The sequence below is a fragment of the Mytilus edulis genome, chromosome 8 (genome assembly GCF_963676685.1).
Source record: "Mytilus edulis chromosome 8, xbMytEdul2.2, whole genome shotgun sequence".
In the NCBI taxonomy this organism is placed as follows: domain Eukaryota; kingdom Metazoa; phylum Mollusca; class Bivalvia; order Mytilida; family Mytilidae; genus Mytilus; species Mytilus edulis.
In genome coordinates this window covers 59189809-59207065 of record NC_092351.1, presented here as the reverse complement: position 1 = coordinate 59207065, position 17257 = coordinate 59189809, and the positions used below count along the sequence as shown (strand labels likewise).

The window sequence follows — 17257 nt, the reverse complement described above, 5'->3', positions numbered from 1 at the left end:
TATACATGATGAGACATATTAGCCACGACAGCAAGTTAGAGATTATACGGCTGTATAAAAGTCCTACAGCAACACAGAGATTAAGGTGTCATTGGAGTCACAGGGTGTGTCCATTAGCAAACAGGTTGTTAGCTATTGGGTGCAGCAATTTCGAAATGGAAAGTTTAATGCAAATTTATCACCGACCAAGTGGGAAAAGTTCAACAAGCTTTCAAGAGCAGATGTACGCCTCGTCAGCAAGACATTAGCCAAAATAACATGTACGACCAGCCGACAGCTTTACCGATTTTTGAAACAGAGAGGATCGAAGATCAGTTTTACAACATTGTAATATAAATGCGGTTAAAGATGAAACCCACTTTTTCTTAAAAATGTAAAATAAATTAATCAGCTTGAAAATGATATAAATAATATATGTCCAGAATACTTGAAATTGTCTGAAACAGATATATTGCAATTAATTCTATCTTCATTTGATATTATGGAGCTTACTGTTCCGTTCATTAAAAAGTCATTGTGTATATTGTATTGTATTGTTTGTATATGCCTTCAACCCCTAGGGGTAGAAATGTGCATTTCATAGATAAAAAAAAAGATAATTCTATCCAATTCTTTATTACTCTAAGCAGAGACATTATGCTTATCAGTGCAATAAATACATTTACATTTCTAATATTGTACTAATTTGAACGACAATGGACGTCGATAATAATAAGGTTTTTATAAACTGCTTACTTAAGTCTCTATGGCATTCACATTGTTAAACAAAATGGAATTTATCTTCAGTAATATTCAAAGTACAAAGAGTACACTTTCGATCTAACCTGAGACTACTATAACGTTGTTTTCACGTTACAGTTTGTACGCCAATGTCACTAAAACTCGCCCGATTCGGACTAAAACCGGGGATAAATTGCCTCAGGGTGTACTGGGGTACGGATATGAACGTAGATAACTTATAATATAATAGTCTCAGATCTAACTTATTTACTCAATTATAACGGCCTACTTCAACAAATAAATCATGTGAAAACTCTAAGCCGAGTTAATTACACTTTAAAATTCATGTTTAGTTAGTTTATACTGTAAACAAAAATTATTAACAATTAACACTTAGATGAAATGTTCATTTGATAAAACCTTAAATAACTTCTAAAATATTGAATAAACTTGAATAAAAACAAAGAACTTAAGATCAAACAATAAATTATCTATAGAATGCATACAAACTCTCACTAAAACATCTATGAAAGTTCCTGTTTTAATTATATTACAAATCAAATACGAGAATTTGAGTGCAAGCAGTTGGCCGTGTATAAGTAAATGAAAATAATGTATAAAATATATAGGGAGAAAAATCAACAAGATGTTATTTTGAACTTGAAAATCAACTGTAACCTAATCTCAATCATCGCTAAAATCATAATGAAAAAGACAAGTGTCCATTTAGAAGTATATTTCCATTCAAAACTTCAAATCTATGTGAGGTAAGCGATGGGCAGTGAAAAAGATCTTTGGTATAGTCCACAAAGTCTAATTTGGTTGGGGGTTCGGCACACTGATTTAATACTGCTCTTTTCAACAGGAACTGCAAAAAAATATATAATTATGTATTTGCTGCGCTGTGTATCTTCATTTCCTGTTCATCACAGAATAATTAGGAAATATTTCATGACAGTCGTAGATTTGTTTTCATTTAACCATGGGTTAGGAATTTATATTCGATTATTTTACCCTGAGCGTTAGACACTATCATCATGTTGTGGAATTTTCTTTATATGAAATTTTACCATAACAAATAAATTGAAATGAACTAATTTGTTTATTTTGCAGTAGATAGGAGATAAATATATTGTATCTGAATCTTTGCTTAGTACGTAAACTGGTAGTTTTGATGTCGAAAATTAGGAATATCTGGTGGTATGAATAAGTTGGTCGTAACGCGGAACAGCCGTTTTTGTGTATTACTGCGTGTGCGCTAAATTTAGATATACTGTGATTGTTCTGGTTGACTATAATAAGTCATCAATTGAATAGGATTGCAATTGCACAGTAAAATACTATATTGTATGTAATCATATTATTTACACCGTCACAGTCTGTGTTACTAAGTATATGAAACAAAATTCAAAATTGATGACACAATAACATAATTAACTAAAGTTGTATTGGCAATAGACGGGATTCAATCCTTGGAATATGTGAAGAAACATAGGCTTCATATGATTAGAAACCACAACTCTTAGAAATAGATATCCACATGCTACAACGACATTTTACGACTCACATATTGGATTACATTTTTTGTAAAGGTGTACATGTGTTTGTTAGAAATAGTGTAACTTCAAATTTAATGTTTTTGCAATATTCAATTAAAGTAATCAGAGGTTAATATGGACACATTTTATTAATGTAATATCGGGAAAGCATTTTTTCGACGAGTTATATTTTTAGTCACACTTCATAGTAACAGTAATGTTCACACTAGTTACCCCGTAAATCATTTGGCGTCCTGAATGTTTCCGTTGAAAAACAACGTGTCATTTCTATCCTAAAACTATAATCCGTAAACCGTTTTATCTACAAATCTACATTCAATAATTAAAAGGTTAAAAAGTCAATACAGCGGAAAAATTTTGCGACATATTTAAATAACAAATGGGTATTTCAAATGAAATGCCATTAAAGCTCGATACAAATTGTGTTCTTCCGATCTTTCAGATGTGTAATAATAAAAACTTAAATAAAAAGGGCATGATCTTAACGTTATTATAAGAAGAATGTCTAATAAGATGTTACCTTCTGATATATGAAGAGTTAAAGGCAAACTTTGCGCTTTCCCAATTGCATTTTGTGCCGTGCACAAATATGTCCCTGCATGCCACTGGGTGACTCTGTTCAACATCAGTGTAAAAATGGTTGTATCTTTGTTCTTGAGGGAAACATTTCCTCCCATCGCTGTATATGAACCGTGTTCATATTTTTTCCATTCTGCGTCAATTAATGGAGGGTTTGCAATTTCGATTTCTGTACATGACTCTTCAGTATTTACTTTAAGTTTGGGTAAATCTACAATAATGAATGTTTAATATAAAAAAATACAATTTACAAATGAATGCATTCCGTTTATATAGGAACTTGTTACACATGATGGAAAGAAAACGAAGGGCATGAATATCTTAAGATATATCTGTTATTTTGATTCATGATATTTTCATATGTTTCAAACAGTTTATCATTTGAACTCTTGTTTTCTATCATATACGTTAATCATAATGAATCTCTGTAAAACTTTATAAAAAATAAATCGAATGATTTTAATGGTTTTCATCTATATTTGATAAAATCGTTATATACCATCTAATTGTTAAATGAAAAAAAGAAAAAGAAAATAAAGAAGCTATGTGTCGAAAAACTTACAAACTAGAACATTGCAAGAACTAAAAAATTACCAATACATGTGTACGTTAAGTATTGAAATACAACTTTCCTCACGATCTTTTTTCAAATGGTGAAAAACAGTAACAACGAAATCAAGTCTTTCTAGAAAAAACAACACACAGTCGTGCAAATGACAATTTTATAAAAGTCTGATCCCTCTCTCATTGTAGTTGTAAACCATCTATTTCAATGTTACCCCTTATAGCACTTGCACTAATTTATATAAAGTATGTCATATATATACTGTTATAACTTACAGTTTACATTGCAATTCTGACCGATGTATCGAATGATACTTCTGATAATCAGCAGATAGATCAGGGCTGAAAAAAAATCGTCGTTGACTACACATTTGAATTAAATTTCTCCTGATGTGAGATAATAAAGATATTTTACAGTTTGGTGTTAATTGAAGAAGATATCTTGAGGTTGAGACGTGCCATTTTGTACATATACCAAAGTGAAATATTGTTCACAGGAATTATATGTATTGTGTCATAGAGCATGGTATTTTTATTCGAATACAAACTCACTTTTTGTACTATAACCCAAATAATATTGTTATAGTTATGTTTAAGGTGGTACCTAACACTTTAACTAAAATTGATTTGGCTCGTTTAATTTTCTTAAAATTTTGACAAAGTATTTACTTTGACCCTTTGACAAAAATATAAAAATTTCAAAAAATTTGAACCAATCGTTTAATCAGAAAAATTACACTGGTTATATAGCAGTTTGACAAACACTTATTTTGATCATTGAGAAGCTTAATATTCCCTTATGAACACAACGTCATTAAAAAGTTTAGCTGATTTTACAGAGTTATCTCCCTGTAGTGTTAGGTACCTCCTTAAACCGCACTGAAAAAGACTAAAGAGATGTTTATATAATATTGCATGTATTTTAAATTTCAAATGAATTTTCTTATATGACTTAGACATGTTGAACATTATTACTTTATTGTAGTTCTATGATTGATGCATTAGCTCTGATAGAATGAGATATTTTGTTTTCAGTGGTTGACTTTTGTGTTTAAATATCATTTGGGGAATCGGAGTTAACAGCTGAAATTTCATAGTTCACATTTGCTGAGATCCGGTCAGATAAAGTCCAATCTTGATTTATCGTAAACAAGCATGCATATTCCTAAAATTTGTAAAATTAAGCGAAATATACTAAAGGGATGTTTCAAACTCACAAGTCAAAATTAAACTGTCAACGTCATAGCAATTAAAAAATATACCAACTTGTAAATAGCAGTACACAACAGTAAAGATTTGGCCAAAAACATGGGTGTATCATTGGTGCCCCGGAATAATAAGCTTGCTCGTTCAAGTACAAATCCAGGGATAAGTCTTGAGATAGTAGAACAAATTCGGAGAAAAGGGAACAAAACTGTAGTTACGAAATAATTTGGAACATATGCGTCGTTTTCTGTGAAACAGATATTTAAAAACAATCTTTTTACTTGGTATCTGTAAATCTACAAAAGTGTTGTAAATCAGGAAATCATGCATTTTCTAAAGATTTTGTTTTTGCCTTGTCGTTTGATTGCTTTTCCATAACAATCTATTCCAAATACTTTTGCATATGTCCTGCTCATGAAATTTATAAATTACCTAACGGTATTCCAATAACAATGACCACTGGCTGTGTTCTCATTGTATCCTTTAATTTATGTTGTGGACATGAGCATGAGGAATCTGGAAAACAATATGTTATATAATATAAACATGAACGTGTAAGAGTTAATAGTTTATATATGCAAGAAATATACTACTCAAAATAAAAAGAAATACATTTTACATTTTTTTTAAAGTCTGCAGGTTTGTTTTATATGCATTGTTCATTCTCTGTTTGCTTGTATGTTTTTTCCCTTTCATATGTTTAAGGATTAGCGAACTATATAAAAAAGTATGATATTTTGTTTAATGTTGTCTTTTCTTTGGTACCACATTTCGTGGATTTTGTCGTGTATAAGAATATAATGATACTTTACATTTTATTACGCCGGACTAAATTTCGATATACATGAATTCAATACTTTGGATATTTATGATAAAGAAAGGACATGTAGTATAAAAGTGAGACTGGAAATGGGGAATATTCAAAAGAGACAACAACCCGACTTAAGAGCAGACAACGATCGAAATCCATCAAAGGGTTTTCAACTCACCGAGAAAATCCCGCACGCTGAGGTAATCAGCAGGTGTCACCTTAATAAAATTATGTATTTGTTCAGTGAAATGGACGTGACACTAAACTACAAAATATGAACTTAGATTAAAAAAAAACGTACAAGACTAACCTAGACCATAGGCTCCTGACTTTAGACAGAAGTACAAATGCGGCGGGGTTATCCTTGTTTTGTTAGATCTCTCCGTCCCCCTATACATATAGCCATTACAGAATAAAGAACACATAGCAATACGCACATGAACACTCAGTTCATCCCACGATTAGATTGTATCTTAAATCAACAAGTAATGTTATATCTATCTGTAACGATTTTTTTAACAACTTCATAATTTCAACGAAGGTTCAAGAAAGAAAGACGTTCTGATTTTTTCACTGTTCATTTGGTGAGTTGGTTTCTTTTTTTTTTAAACATGACCCACTCAAGTTCGATTCAAAATCCAGATTTCAGACAAAAGTCTTGATATGGAACCCTTATCGGAGCTACACACATATATATATATATATATATATATATATATATATATATATAGAAAAGACGAATTATCAAATTGCAATGTCCAGTTCGAGTGAATTTATAATAAAATCTAGATAAACCAACTGCTCTAGTCAGTATAATACACCTCTTTGTATGTTTAAGGAGGAAAACACTTCGTTTGCACCAAAGTATTAATATTTTATTGATTCATTTATTTATATAATTTTCTATATGTATCAATAAAAAAGTTCAAGGAAAATACAAGACAACTCTGTAAAACAGTAACATATATGTATGATATACATTTAAAAAAATATCATAAACTGTCAAATTAATTGATCTCTAAATAGCTTAAGCTACTTGTTTCGAACGCCAAAAATGTTGAGAGTCCCTAATTGCTTCCAGAATTAATAAATTTGAGCATTTTCTTATTATCTCATAACTATAGATACATACATATACGAGGTAAAATTAATATTATGAATATCTGCCAATGGCGATAACTATCGTGCAGACCATAAGAACATATAGTATCTTGAAAAAAACAATCAATAAAAGTTAAGTCTTAAAAAAATGATATTATTATTTCTATAGGTCTTTTCTATCGCTACCAAACCTAACTGTTTCATTGTAAAATGTCGCATCTTGTTTATTCTAAATATATGGAAAACAAACATTTAAATGTGCATGACAGTCTTTCATTGTTTCCACATAGCCACTATTGTGCATTCTAAGCTATTACCAATTTTGTCATATTGCGGTATTGTTTGGATGCAAGAGAATTTAATAATAACAGGTTATGCATAAAGACATACAACATGGTGGGGAAGATATAGCGTTGTCTCATTTTTTCGGATCGGTCTCTTGAATATGTTTATTACAAGTGTGTCTCTAATGGGACTATTTCAGGCTGTTTGTACCCTAAAATGGATGTCATCAATATATGTCATTCAAATAATACATGTAAAATGTACGGTTACCTTCGTGAGTTCTTTTGATAAAATTCTTTGTTTCAGTTGACCTCTTTGAACTAAAATAATTAACATAAAAAAGTACATTACGTAATCTGCATAATTTAGCTAAAAGCTTTATGAACTTATATCACACTACGTACGCAGGTGTAGTATTTCTAACAATTTATACAATATCGAAAGGGTTCCGCGGAACCCAGTGTCTCTACTTCATGAATCTAATAAATGTTTTTAAACTTTAACCGTAGACTGTATGTAATGTGAACTGGAAGAAAAACTAAGTCCATTTATAAGTAATATTTGGAAAACAGGAAATAAATGATTACACAAATTCCATCTAGATAACACCTTTAACTTGATCGAAAACAGGCTTCTGTCCAAGTTTGGTAAACATCCAGAATAGTTTAAGAAAGCTTTAACAAAAATTAAACTTTCATCACAGAGTAAGAACTGGCAGAAAAACAAAAGATTTTTTAAATTTACTTCTGAATTCTATCTTAAAGTTTTGATAATAAAATACCACTATATATATTACACCAATTAGGAAATTAGTTACCTTGGCACAGTGTATCCAAATGCTTTATGTATGGAAAATGTATTGAGTTGAATCATGTTTTGTTTTTGTTGACTAGTACCTATATATAACATATAATTCAAAAGGCTTCATCACAAAATTCTACATATATATAACAGTTCAAACTATGACCAGAGGTCAATTTTACAAGGAAAAAAAATACTGTTCAGATTGACAATGTCATGCAGAATTAGCTCGACATACTTTCTTGTGAGAGGGCAAAATTCACGCCATCTTCACTACATGTGATAAAACAATAATCTTATTTGTATAGACTGTCCTTTGAACAAATAAAATTTAAATTTCCTCGTATAAACTACTCATCATAGTAAGCGTATTATTATGTTGTGCTGTTAATTCACCGTCTGTGATTAGGGGTTGACAGAATGAGCGTTCACACAAAACGTTAAACCCCATCACATTCTTTGTGTGCTAGTCCGAAGTTAGAAGCCTGTAGTTTAGTTTAGTCTTTGGTTCAGACTATAAACGTAGTATTTTAGGCCTAAAACAATGTCCACAATAAAGATTAAAGCTATCGTGCTTAATAACTTAATAGGAAATATAAGACCGTGAACAAAATTTAAAGCGGGCAAATCTCACACCCTCTTTGGGAGAAGTGATAAAAACACTCTAGAGAAATTACTTTCAATCCGAAGAGTAAATGTAGAAAAGTTTAGTTCAAACAAGCTTCCTAACATATTTGTATAACGGTTAACGGACAATTATTGGCCTGTTATTTTTATTGGTGCCTAGTGACAATAATAGCTGAAATCACCCTTTTTGGAAAGGGAATGAATAAAAAAAAGGTAGTCGTGGATGAAAAATGGGTACATTGTAACTGTACTTACTTCGATTCACTTATCCATGGACATCGGAAATTTACTGTTATATTATCTCGATCGATGCAATGATAGTCTGAAATACAAATACGTTTGCTAAAAATCAGTTACAAGTGTTATTATGATAACATCTTATTAAAAGTGCGAATATCTATGTATAGGCGTGACTAATAGGTACGTGTGCCTTTTAACTACATGTATGTTATAAAGTATTTTTTTTTACTTTAATGTGATGAAAACGAAACACAATCGTATTAATTCATTTGATAAAGTATGTTTTCCCATGTTTTAATCTATTTGTATCTAAGTAAACATGTAAACACATCATTGTATTAATAAAAGAAAATATTGGATACTTGTCAAAGAGACAATAAAACAAGGAAAGCAAGGAATTACTTAGCTAGAAGTAAGCATTATATGTTAATCAATTGACAAGTATACATCATGTACATACGATATATTATATTTTAAATTTATATGTACTCCAAATTTCCTAAATAACACATACAGCTAGTACATGTACATCAAATTAATACAAAATACTAAATGTAATTTACCTGGTGATAGTACTTGATCTTTTTCACATTTCTTATAATAACAAGAACAATCTTCTTTGGACGGTTCACAGAAACAGGTACCACTTGGTCGTGATACAAAACTGTAGCCGAATCTGTAATCACAACGGCAAGTTCTATCTGATTTTGTCAATCCATTATCGCTTACAATCTGACCTACTTCATTGCAAAAGGATTTTAAAAAGACACACGTATCCCCATGGGAAGAACTGTAGGTGAATGGCTGAAAATGCTTGTCATCACAAGAAACACCGTCTAAATTACCGCTAACAACAATCTTGAGACCTTAAAGAAATGTGTTTCTAAATCAGTACAATTAAATATCAAAATTTAAGGAGCGTACTATTTGGTACTTGCAAGTTGGTTGTCACAGCGCAGACTTTGCGTGAAAAGTTTTTTTCATTTATATTGTACTTGATCCATTGTCAAACATGTACACCAATCGCTTTCATGTGCTTTTATTTTTTTTCTTCTACGTCTTTTACGACAGGGTTCCTACTTTATCATAACATAACTTGAGGATTACATATCAATACGTGTTTAGGTGAACAAATTTCTATAGAAGTTGAATTTGACCCCAGTTTGAGGACAAATAGATACGGCGCCTGCATACGGAGTATATTTTCCCAATTGATACGATATTCCCACGCGATCATGATTTTCTTGATAGAGGGTTGCTTCTGGCACGGAAACAGTTATTTCAAGAGTTCCAAATTGTGAAGTTGAAATCATATTTTTTTGACGGACGCCATCACGAGTTGGTTGACCGTTATGGAAAACCGTTTCACAGATGATATCGAATATATTCTTGATGTCGTAACCACAGTCCACTTCCCTTTTCCTGAATGTGACCTACCGAATTAGACTATTAACCGGGCCCCTTCTGGAGCATATTAGATCATCTACCGTTTTAGGTGGGGTTCGTGTTTCTCAGGCTTTAGTTTTCTATGTTGTTTGTTGTGTACTTTTATTTTTATTTTCGTCTTTTTCATTCTTAGCCGTGTCGTTGTCAGTTTATTTTCAATTTTTGAATTTGACTGTCCTTCTCGTATCTTTCGCCCTTTTGGCCAGTTGTGTTATTTTGTTTTGCAAACGTAATATGTACAAACAAAAAACATTAATAAAAGATTATAAACAAAAAAGATTATTTAATCATATGGTGTAGATCTAAATTTCCTGCATTCAATTTGTTGGCAATTAACAGTAACAACTATTTTTACTTTACCGTCTGATTGATACTCTTCAGTTTTCCTACACATTTCCTTGAATACGTTTTTATTTATGTCACGGAAGCACATAAACTTTGGAGTTTCCGGCTTACAGCTCTTTTCCTTGAGTTTTGCATGAGAAACGTGGGGACACACTGATATAAAACCAGTACACTTCGAGACAAACAAGAATAAAACCTAAAATGAGACATATATGGACGTTAAACCCTTGCTAAAGTTAATAGTCTGTTCTGCTATGGGGGATAGTACTTAGCAACGTTCCTTAATGGTAGAGGATAACTTTTGCAACAACTCTTCAGAATTCCGTAGATGTCAAACTTACTCTAACCTTCCAATAGCATTCAAAGTCGCTCCATTCTTTATCTCGGATGGCCCCTATTACAGGACTTACATATTGTGAAAATTGTTATCGTCTTGAACATGCATAACATGTTTGCAACTGAAAAAAACGTTCAAATACAAATACTCATTCAATATTTTGTGTCCGTATATTGCTACGCTAGCGTTCTCCAGGTATCAACTGTTCGTCTTCGTGGAATAAACTTTTTTTACTTATTCGGAACAATTAATTGCATACGGGAACATTTTGTAAACTCCATATTGAATCCCCTGCCATTAACATTTTGAATGGAATCAAACAATTTTTCTCGCTTACCTCCTCATGCTTCTGAAACAAGAAGATTGTCTTCTTGAGAAAAAAATAATACCTATCTTTTCCCTCCAAAACATGAAAAATAATATAATATGTTGTGCTCCAAACTGAAAGTTGACTGTAAAAGTTTACAATGACAATATTACTTAAATTTACTGTAATCATGACACATATTTAATGGTCATGTTGAACATTTGCATATACTATATGAAAATATTTATAATTAAGATTTTGACAGTTAATGCCTTTTATCTAACACCATGGTATTTTTTGTTGTTGTTTGTATTTATATGATTACTTATAAATATTAATAGTTTAAAGATACAAAGTTCACTACCTATATGATTGTTGATAGCTGTAGTATACACAACGTTATAATTAAATACCAGTCAAACATTTAAAATTCTTTTAACAATATGTTTGTTTCAAAATATTCACACAATACATTTAACAAAACCATAACAAACAAATCTATACTTATCGTTGATCATTATAGGGAAAACGGTAGTATTAAATTTTCCCAGCATTAGGTTGGCCTTTTGTGTACCCAAGGCAGGTGAAGAAAGTCAAATTATGAGCGCTGTGATTGGATGTAAGGGTACAATATATTTTTTTATTTATCTATGAATAACTGCAGTGTGTATATTTACAATATAAATTTTGAAACCTATTGAATATTTTCTAAAGAATTATTCGAAAAGCTTTGCAAAATTTCATAGATTTGGTGCAACATGACGGTGGGCATGGATAACATAAACAAGCTCCGTTGGAAGTTGGTTATGATACTATTTGGCTTTAATTTTTAAAACATAATAATAAAGTACTAACACAACTGTTTTATCCAGGTTTTTATCTTAAAAAGTGGTAAATTTAGAAAATGTTAATATTGTCGCCTATGGCAGAATAAATAGTACCGTTTTCCCTTTAACGAAGAGAATAAAATACAATCCACAACAAATATCCATACATTTATTGTAGCATTTATAAACACGGCTCTCTTAAAAGTTTTCTACAATAGATGAAGATAATCTAAGACGGTTGGAAATGCTACAAACTTCGAGATCATCTTGAAATAAAAATCCTCTGTTTAGTAAACGCATTGCCCTATAACTATGTCCCTGATGAGCATCTAAGAATTAAATTTTCAAAACTAAATGTACTGAACAAACTGGAAGTCAGAAAAAGGAATTGATAGGTAACAAGCACAAGTGAGTTATCATAAAACAATTAGCAGATAATTTTTTATACCAAAAAGGATGCAATTTGAATAAAATAGTAATAAACAATTTGTTAATAAAATGTTCGCACATAAACTTTTCATATCTAAAGTTTTACGAATCCATTTGAAAACAATGGTAACATTATTTTAAACAATTTGAAATAACTAATTTGGCAAGGTGCGAACGCTTTTCTATATGTTTTAAAGTCATTAAAGATTCTCTGATATATGTTACTGAAAATAATATTAAAATATGTAAATTGGAAAAACCGATACCAATTATCGGTGCACCTAATCTAACTGACAATTATGTCTTTAGATACAGGAATAATGTTACTAAAAACAAAATACATTGTCATTCACTGACTTATTAATTTCCAGGTTAGTTATGCGATATTTGAAATATTTTCAAAATAGTATTTTGTACTTACATGTTTGTCCCCAGTTACAAGCAAAAAAAGTATTTCACTTTACCTGAAAGCCATACATATATACATTCATGTTGTCCTGATTTGTTGAGCAGCTGTACATATATTCTATCATTTTCTAGAATATATACATGGTATAGTATCACATGATTTATAAGTGGAAAAAAATAATAATTCTACTTTCTGTTATGACGCTATTTTTAGCATACCATTGTTATGATTGCCTTGAACTAAATTCATTACATTCAGGCTGGTTTAAATGTGTCAAGGATCATTTATCACAACGTTACTAATTAATCATATTGGTGTTTAGTATTTTGTATAATTTTTATTTTAAGGAAACGGATTTTGCGGTGTGGGGGAGTCAGATATTACGATTGTGACGTTATGACGACAAATATGTGTTCTTTGTTGAATTTAAAATTTTGGTTACTATTATGCAAATGCAAAAGTGATTAAATAAAAAAAAATTATCGATAAAAATAAAACAACATCGCGGATTTTAAAATTTATTCTCGAAATGTATTATTATAATTTTATATATTGCATGAGTGCCCTTCCCGTACGAAATGATAAAGCTTATTACATGAACGCCTGGAAACAAGGTGTAACCAGGCGTAAGTGGTGGTTATACGTGTCTAGATCCAGGCCTAAGGGAGCAGGAAACGTAAATTTGTAGTCCTTACGGGCGTAGAAAATAAAGGCAACAGTAGTATACCGCTGTTCAAACTCATAAATCCATGGACAAAAAACAAAATCGGGGTAACAAGCTAAAACTGAGGGAAACGCATTAAATATAAGAGGAAAACAACGACACAACACTACAATGTAACACACACAGAAACGGACCAAGCATCAGACAAAATCCCACGAGAAAAACAAATATAACATCAAAACCAAATACATGAATTTGGGATAGACAAAATTAAGTACCGTGACACGTCTTATCGCAATGTGAATTTACACTCAAAATTAAGAGAAAACAAACGACGCAACGTAAAAATGTAACACACAGAGAAACGAACTATAATATTACAATGGCCATATTTCTGACTTGGTACAGGACATTTTTAAAGAAAAAAATGGCGGGTTGAACCTGGTTTTATGGCATGCCAAACCTCCCCTTTTAACGCCATGTGAAATATAACTTTCAAATGACAACTCAACACTAGAGGACTACAATATAAATAAATTGGAGAATACAATTGACAAAGAAAGTGATAAACCTGGCTTAAATCGAAATAACCAAGGCGTAAATTTTCTTACGGGCGTAAAACTGTTGGTATGGCGTAAACAAAAATACCCATAATGCTTTGTCTAAAGGATCATGGGACTTTTTTTCAAAACTTGTCTCCTTGGTTTTAGTGCAAGAGTTGGACTTATGGCAGCTCCACATATTCAGGGATAATTAGTTTGTTTTGTGCTTTTTGGCAGAATTTGAAATTGGAATTATTGAATTGATTAATGAAAATTGTGAAATAAAATGATAGTAGTATACATGGTAAATAATAATTATGTGAATATAACCTAAGTTCTTAAGTTTTATGTTCTATCAGAAATTTTGAAATCCTAAAACATATATCCTTGGATAATAACATTAAAATATTTAATTTAAGTCAAATTGCAGTATTATCATTTATATTTTAGTTCAAAAGACAATAATTTTCAAAAAAACTTTTATTTCAAGAAAAGATAATTGTCAAAATTCTTATTTAAACTTATTTGAGCCAGTGTCTGTCTAAAATGTATTTATTTATATATAAGCTTCGTCAATGGTTAATATTTCAAGTTTTTTTGTCAAACAATGAGATATAAAAGCAACAGTGCAGACGTTTGTATCAAATACACAAAAGAACACAGCTAATAATTGGTAATACACAGATCTAAAATAAATGTAGTATTATGTAAGGATATTACGCCTGGTTTATTTATTGACCAGGCGTACTCATTTGCTTATTACGCCTGTTTTTTTGTGGACCAGGCGTACTCATTTAAATATAACGCCTAATTTTACCCCTGGTTTCCGCCTAAGTTACGCTTGGTTTACGCTTGGTTAACGCCTGGTTGACGCCTGGTTGACGCTTGGACATGCCGCCTGGATAAAGTATGATTTTTGCGCCTGGTTTCCGTGTCATATACGGGCGTCATACTTATATTAATATAATAATATTTTGTTTTGTTGCCTTCTTTTACTGACTGTTCATGACAATATGCATGATGTTCATAGACATTAGACATATATATGACATGAAGTATCTGATCATTTATGGCCAAAAGAGAAACACATGAACATTTAGAATTACGGTTGAAGTATCAGAATATTATTGTTTTCCTCGTATTAAGAATACAATTTAATTGTATCTGTTATTTACTGTACAATTATTGGTTTGCCAAACAAAAGGTTGTACAATTAGTTCATAGATAAAGTAATGATGAACTCAGAATTTCATTATAAAACCAGTCACCTCCATCTATCTCCCCTTGCATGCTCCGGTAAATAGTTTCTTAAAGAATAAGAATCTTACAAGTTCCATTTCTATTAAGCAACACCCCAGCAGCGCCTGTTTACGGTGTATATATCACCCAATTGATACGATATTCCTTGCCTTGTATTTCCTATCAAAATTTCCTTAATAGAGATTGCTGCTCACAAGGAAGCTGTGAAACCAGAGTTCTAAATGGTGAAGTTGAAATAGTCCCTTCGTCACGAGTTCGTTGACCGTTATGGAATATCCATTTCACAGATGATATCGTTTATATTTCTTATGTCGTAACTACAATACACTTTCCCTTTCACCATGACTGTGACCTAAAGACTATTAACCGTATTTGAAGTAACATAAGCATCTCGACGGATGCTACATGTGGAGCAGGATGTGCTTACCATTCTGGAGCACCTGAGATCACCCTTTTGTTGGTGAGGTTCGAGTTTCTTAGCCTTTTGTTTTCTATGTTGTATTTTGTGTACTATTATTGGTCTGTTTGTCTTTTAATTTTTTAGCCATGGCTCTGTCAGTTTATTTTATTGATCCATGAAATGGACTGTCCCTCTGGCATCTTTCGTCTATCTTTTACAAAACATGTATGTTAAAAATATGTCTTTGCGTGTCGTTGTTCGGTAAAATTATGCTGTTTGTCATTGCGGGTCTTTCGTTTTAAAATAATGAATTAAACTCACAGTTGTTCAAGATAAGCGGATAATTTTGAAAATGGTGTATTAAATGTTCCTTAATTATAGTTAAAGTAAGAGTGTATAACTATCATTGCTGCTGCCATTTTACACACTGATCTCCACTTGTCTTAATTTATGATATTTTAAAGTGTTGTGGTGTACGTACAGAATACCCCATAGACTGAATAGCAATGTTGTTATATCTAAATGTCCAGTTTTATTCAATATTTTTATAAACGATATTTTTCTTTGTGTAAAAAATGACTTGTACAATATTAATAATGCAGATGAAAATAACCTTTGAAAATCTAGTTCTTCTTTGACATTATTTACCAAGTCTTTTGAGAAAGATAGAAGGTAACTGATTTGATTGTTCTCACAAAATATAATTCAGGCTAATCAAGATATATTTCAAGCCATAGCGATTGGTAGTAAAAAAAAAAACAAAAAAAAACATAGTCTTCAACTTAAATGAAAACAACATTCCATGCGATGATGAAGTGTAATTACTTGGGGCAACCATTGATGTGAAGCTTGACTTTAAATAACAAACATCAAACATCTGTAAAAAAAAAAAAAAAAAAAAACCCAAACAGAAAGCAGCCAGACAATTAAACGTTCTGAAAACAAAATGGATCACACTTGAACAAACTGGTAAAAATGACAAATTACGTCATCAAATCTGAGATACTGTCAACTCATATAGCATTTGTTTAGCGAGTGCAACACTAAACAAATATGACAAAAATGCAAAATGAACGCTCAGATTCATCTAAAATGACTACAAAAACTCATATAAACAATTAATCAAACAATCGAAACTACCAACACTTACATTGCATGAGAACCGTGGCCATAACAACTTAAAAATGCGACAAAAATCTAGTCCAAAGGTCTTACAACATATATTAAATTTTAAAGATAACTTTATATATAACCTAACAGTTGATTTACCACTACTTAAAACTACAATAAGAGGAGTTTTAGCTTAGAGGCAGCAAAATTGTGGAACTCCATGCATAACCGTACACGGAGCCTCTGAATGTTGGAACAGTTTATACATTTTATTTCAACATTTACTTATTTAGTATAGCTTTTGTGTGTGTGTCACTTAAACCATAAGAAAAGCACGGCAACTTGGTGAATTGTCCTTTATAGACGCTTTTCGTTGTTTTAAGATGTGTTTTCGGTTTGGACTATAAAGTTGATCATTTTCGGCTCTTAACAATAGGAACGTTCACTGTGTTCTGTGTCAGCTATTACCCAGGTGCTTGTCATATTGCCATTCTTGAATCAGACAATTTCTCCCGGCGCAATAATCAGTAACAGTTCAGAAGTTTTGCCTTTCATGATATTTCTGACGTTAGTATTATTTTGTTTTTTAGTTTTGATCCAAAAGCTTTTGGCTCCAGAGGTTTTGATGACATATGAAGTTTGGTTTTGCAATTGTCGGTTCATCAATAACTGTGCGGGTGAAATACTT

The 17257-nt window shown here is 31.4% G+C and overlaps 1 protein-coding gene and 1 long non-coding RNA gene across 2 annotated transcripts; both read right to left on the bottom strand.

The window, feature by feature from the left end:
* Positions 1–1357: 1357 nt before the first annotated feature.
* On the bottom strand, positions 1358–7698 carry LOC139484231 (uncharacterized). Its single transcript, XM_071267965.1, has 6 exons — positions 7643–7698; positions 7096–7145; positions 5061–5144; positions 3699–3764; positions 2800–3069; positions 1358–1588 (listed from the first exon to the last, which is right to left on the bottom strand). The coding sequence occupies exons 1-6, from the start codon at positions 7696–7698 to the stop codon at positions 1479–1481; spliced, it is 636 nt and encodes a 211-aa protein (XP_071124066.1). The 3' UTR covers positions 1358–1478.
* An 805-nt stretch (positions 7699–8503) lies between these two features.
* On the bottom strand, positions 8504–10474 carry LOC139487061 (uncharacterized). The gene is made up of 3 exons (XR_011655732.1): positions 10300–10474; positions 9057–9359; positions 8504–8575 (listed from the first exon to the last, which is right to left on the bottom strand). It is a non-coding gene; the product is annotated as an uncharacterized lncRNA (long non-coding RNA).
* Between the last annotated feature and the right edge of the window lie 6783 nt (positions 10475–17257).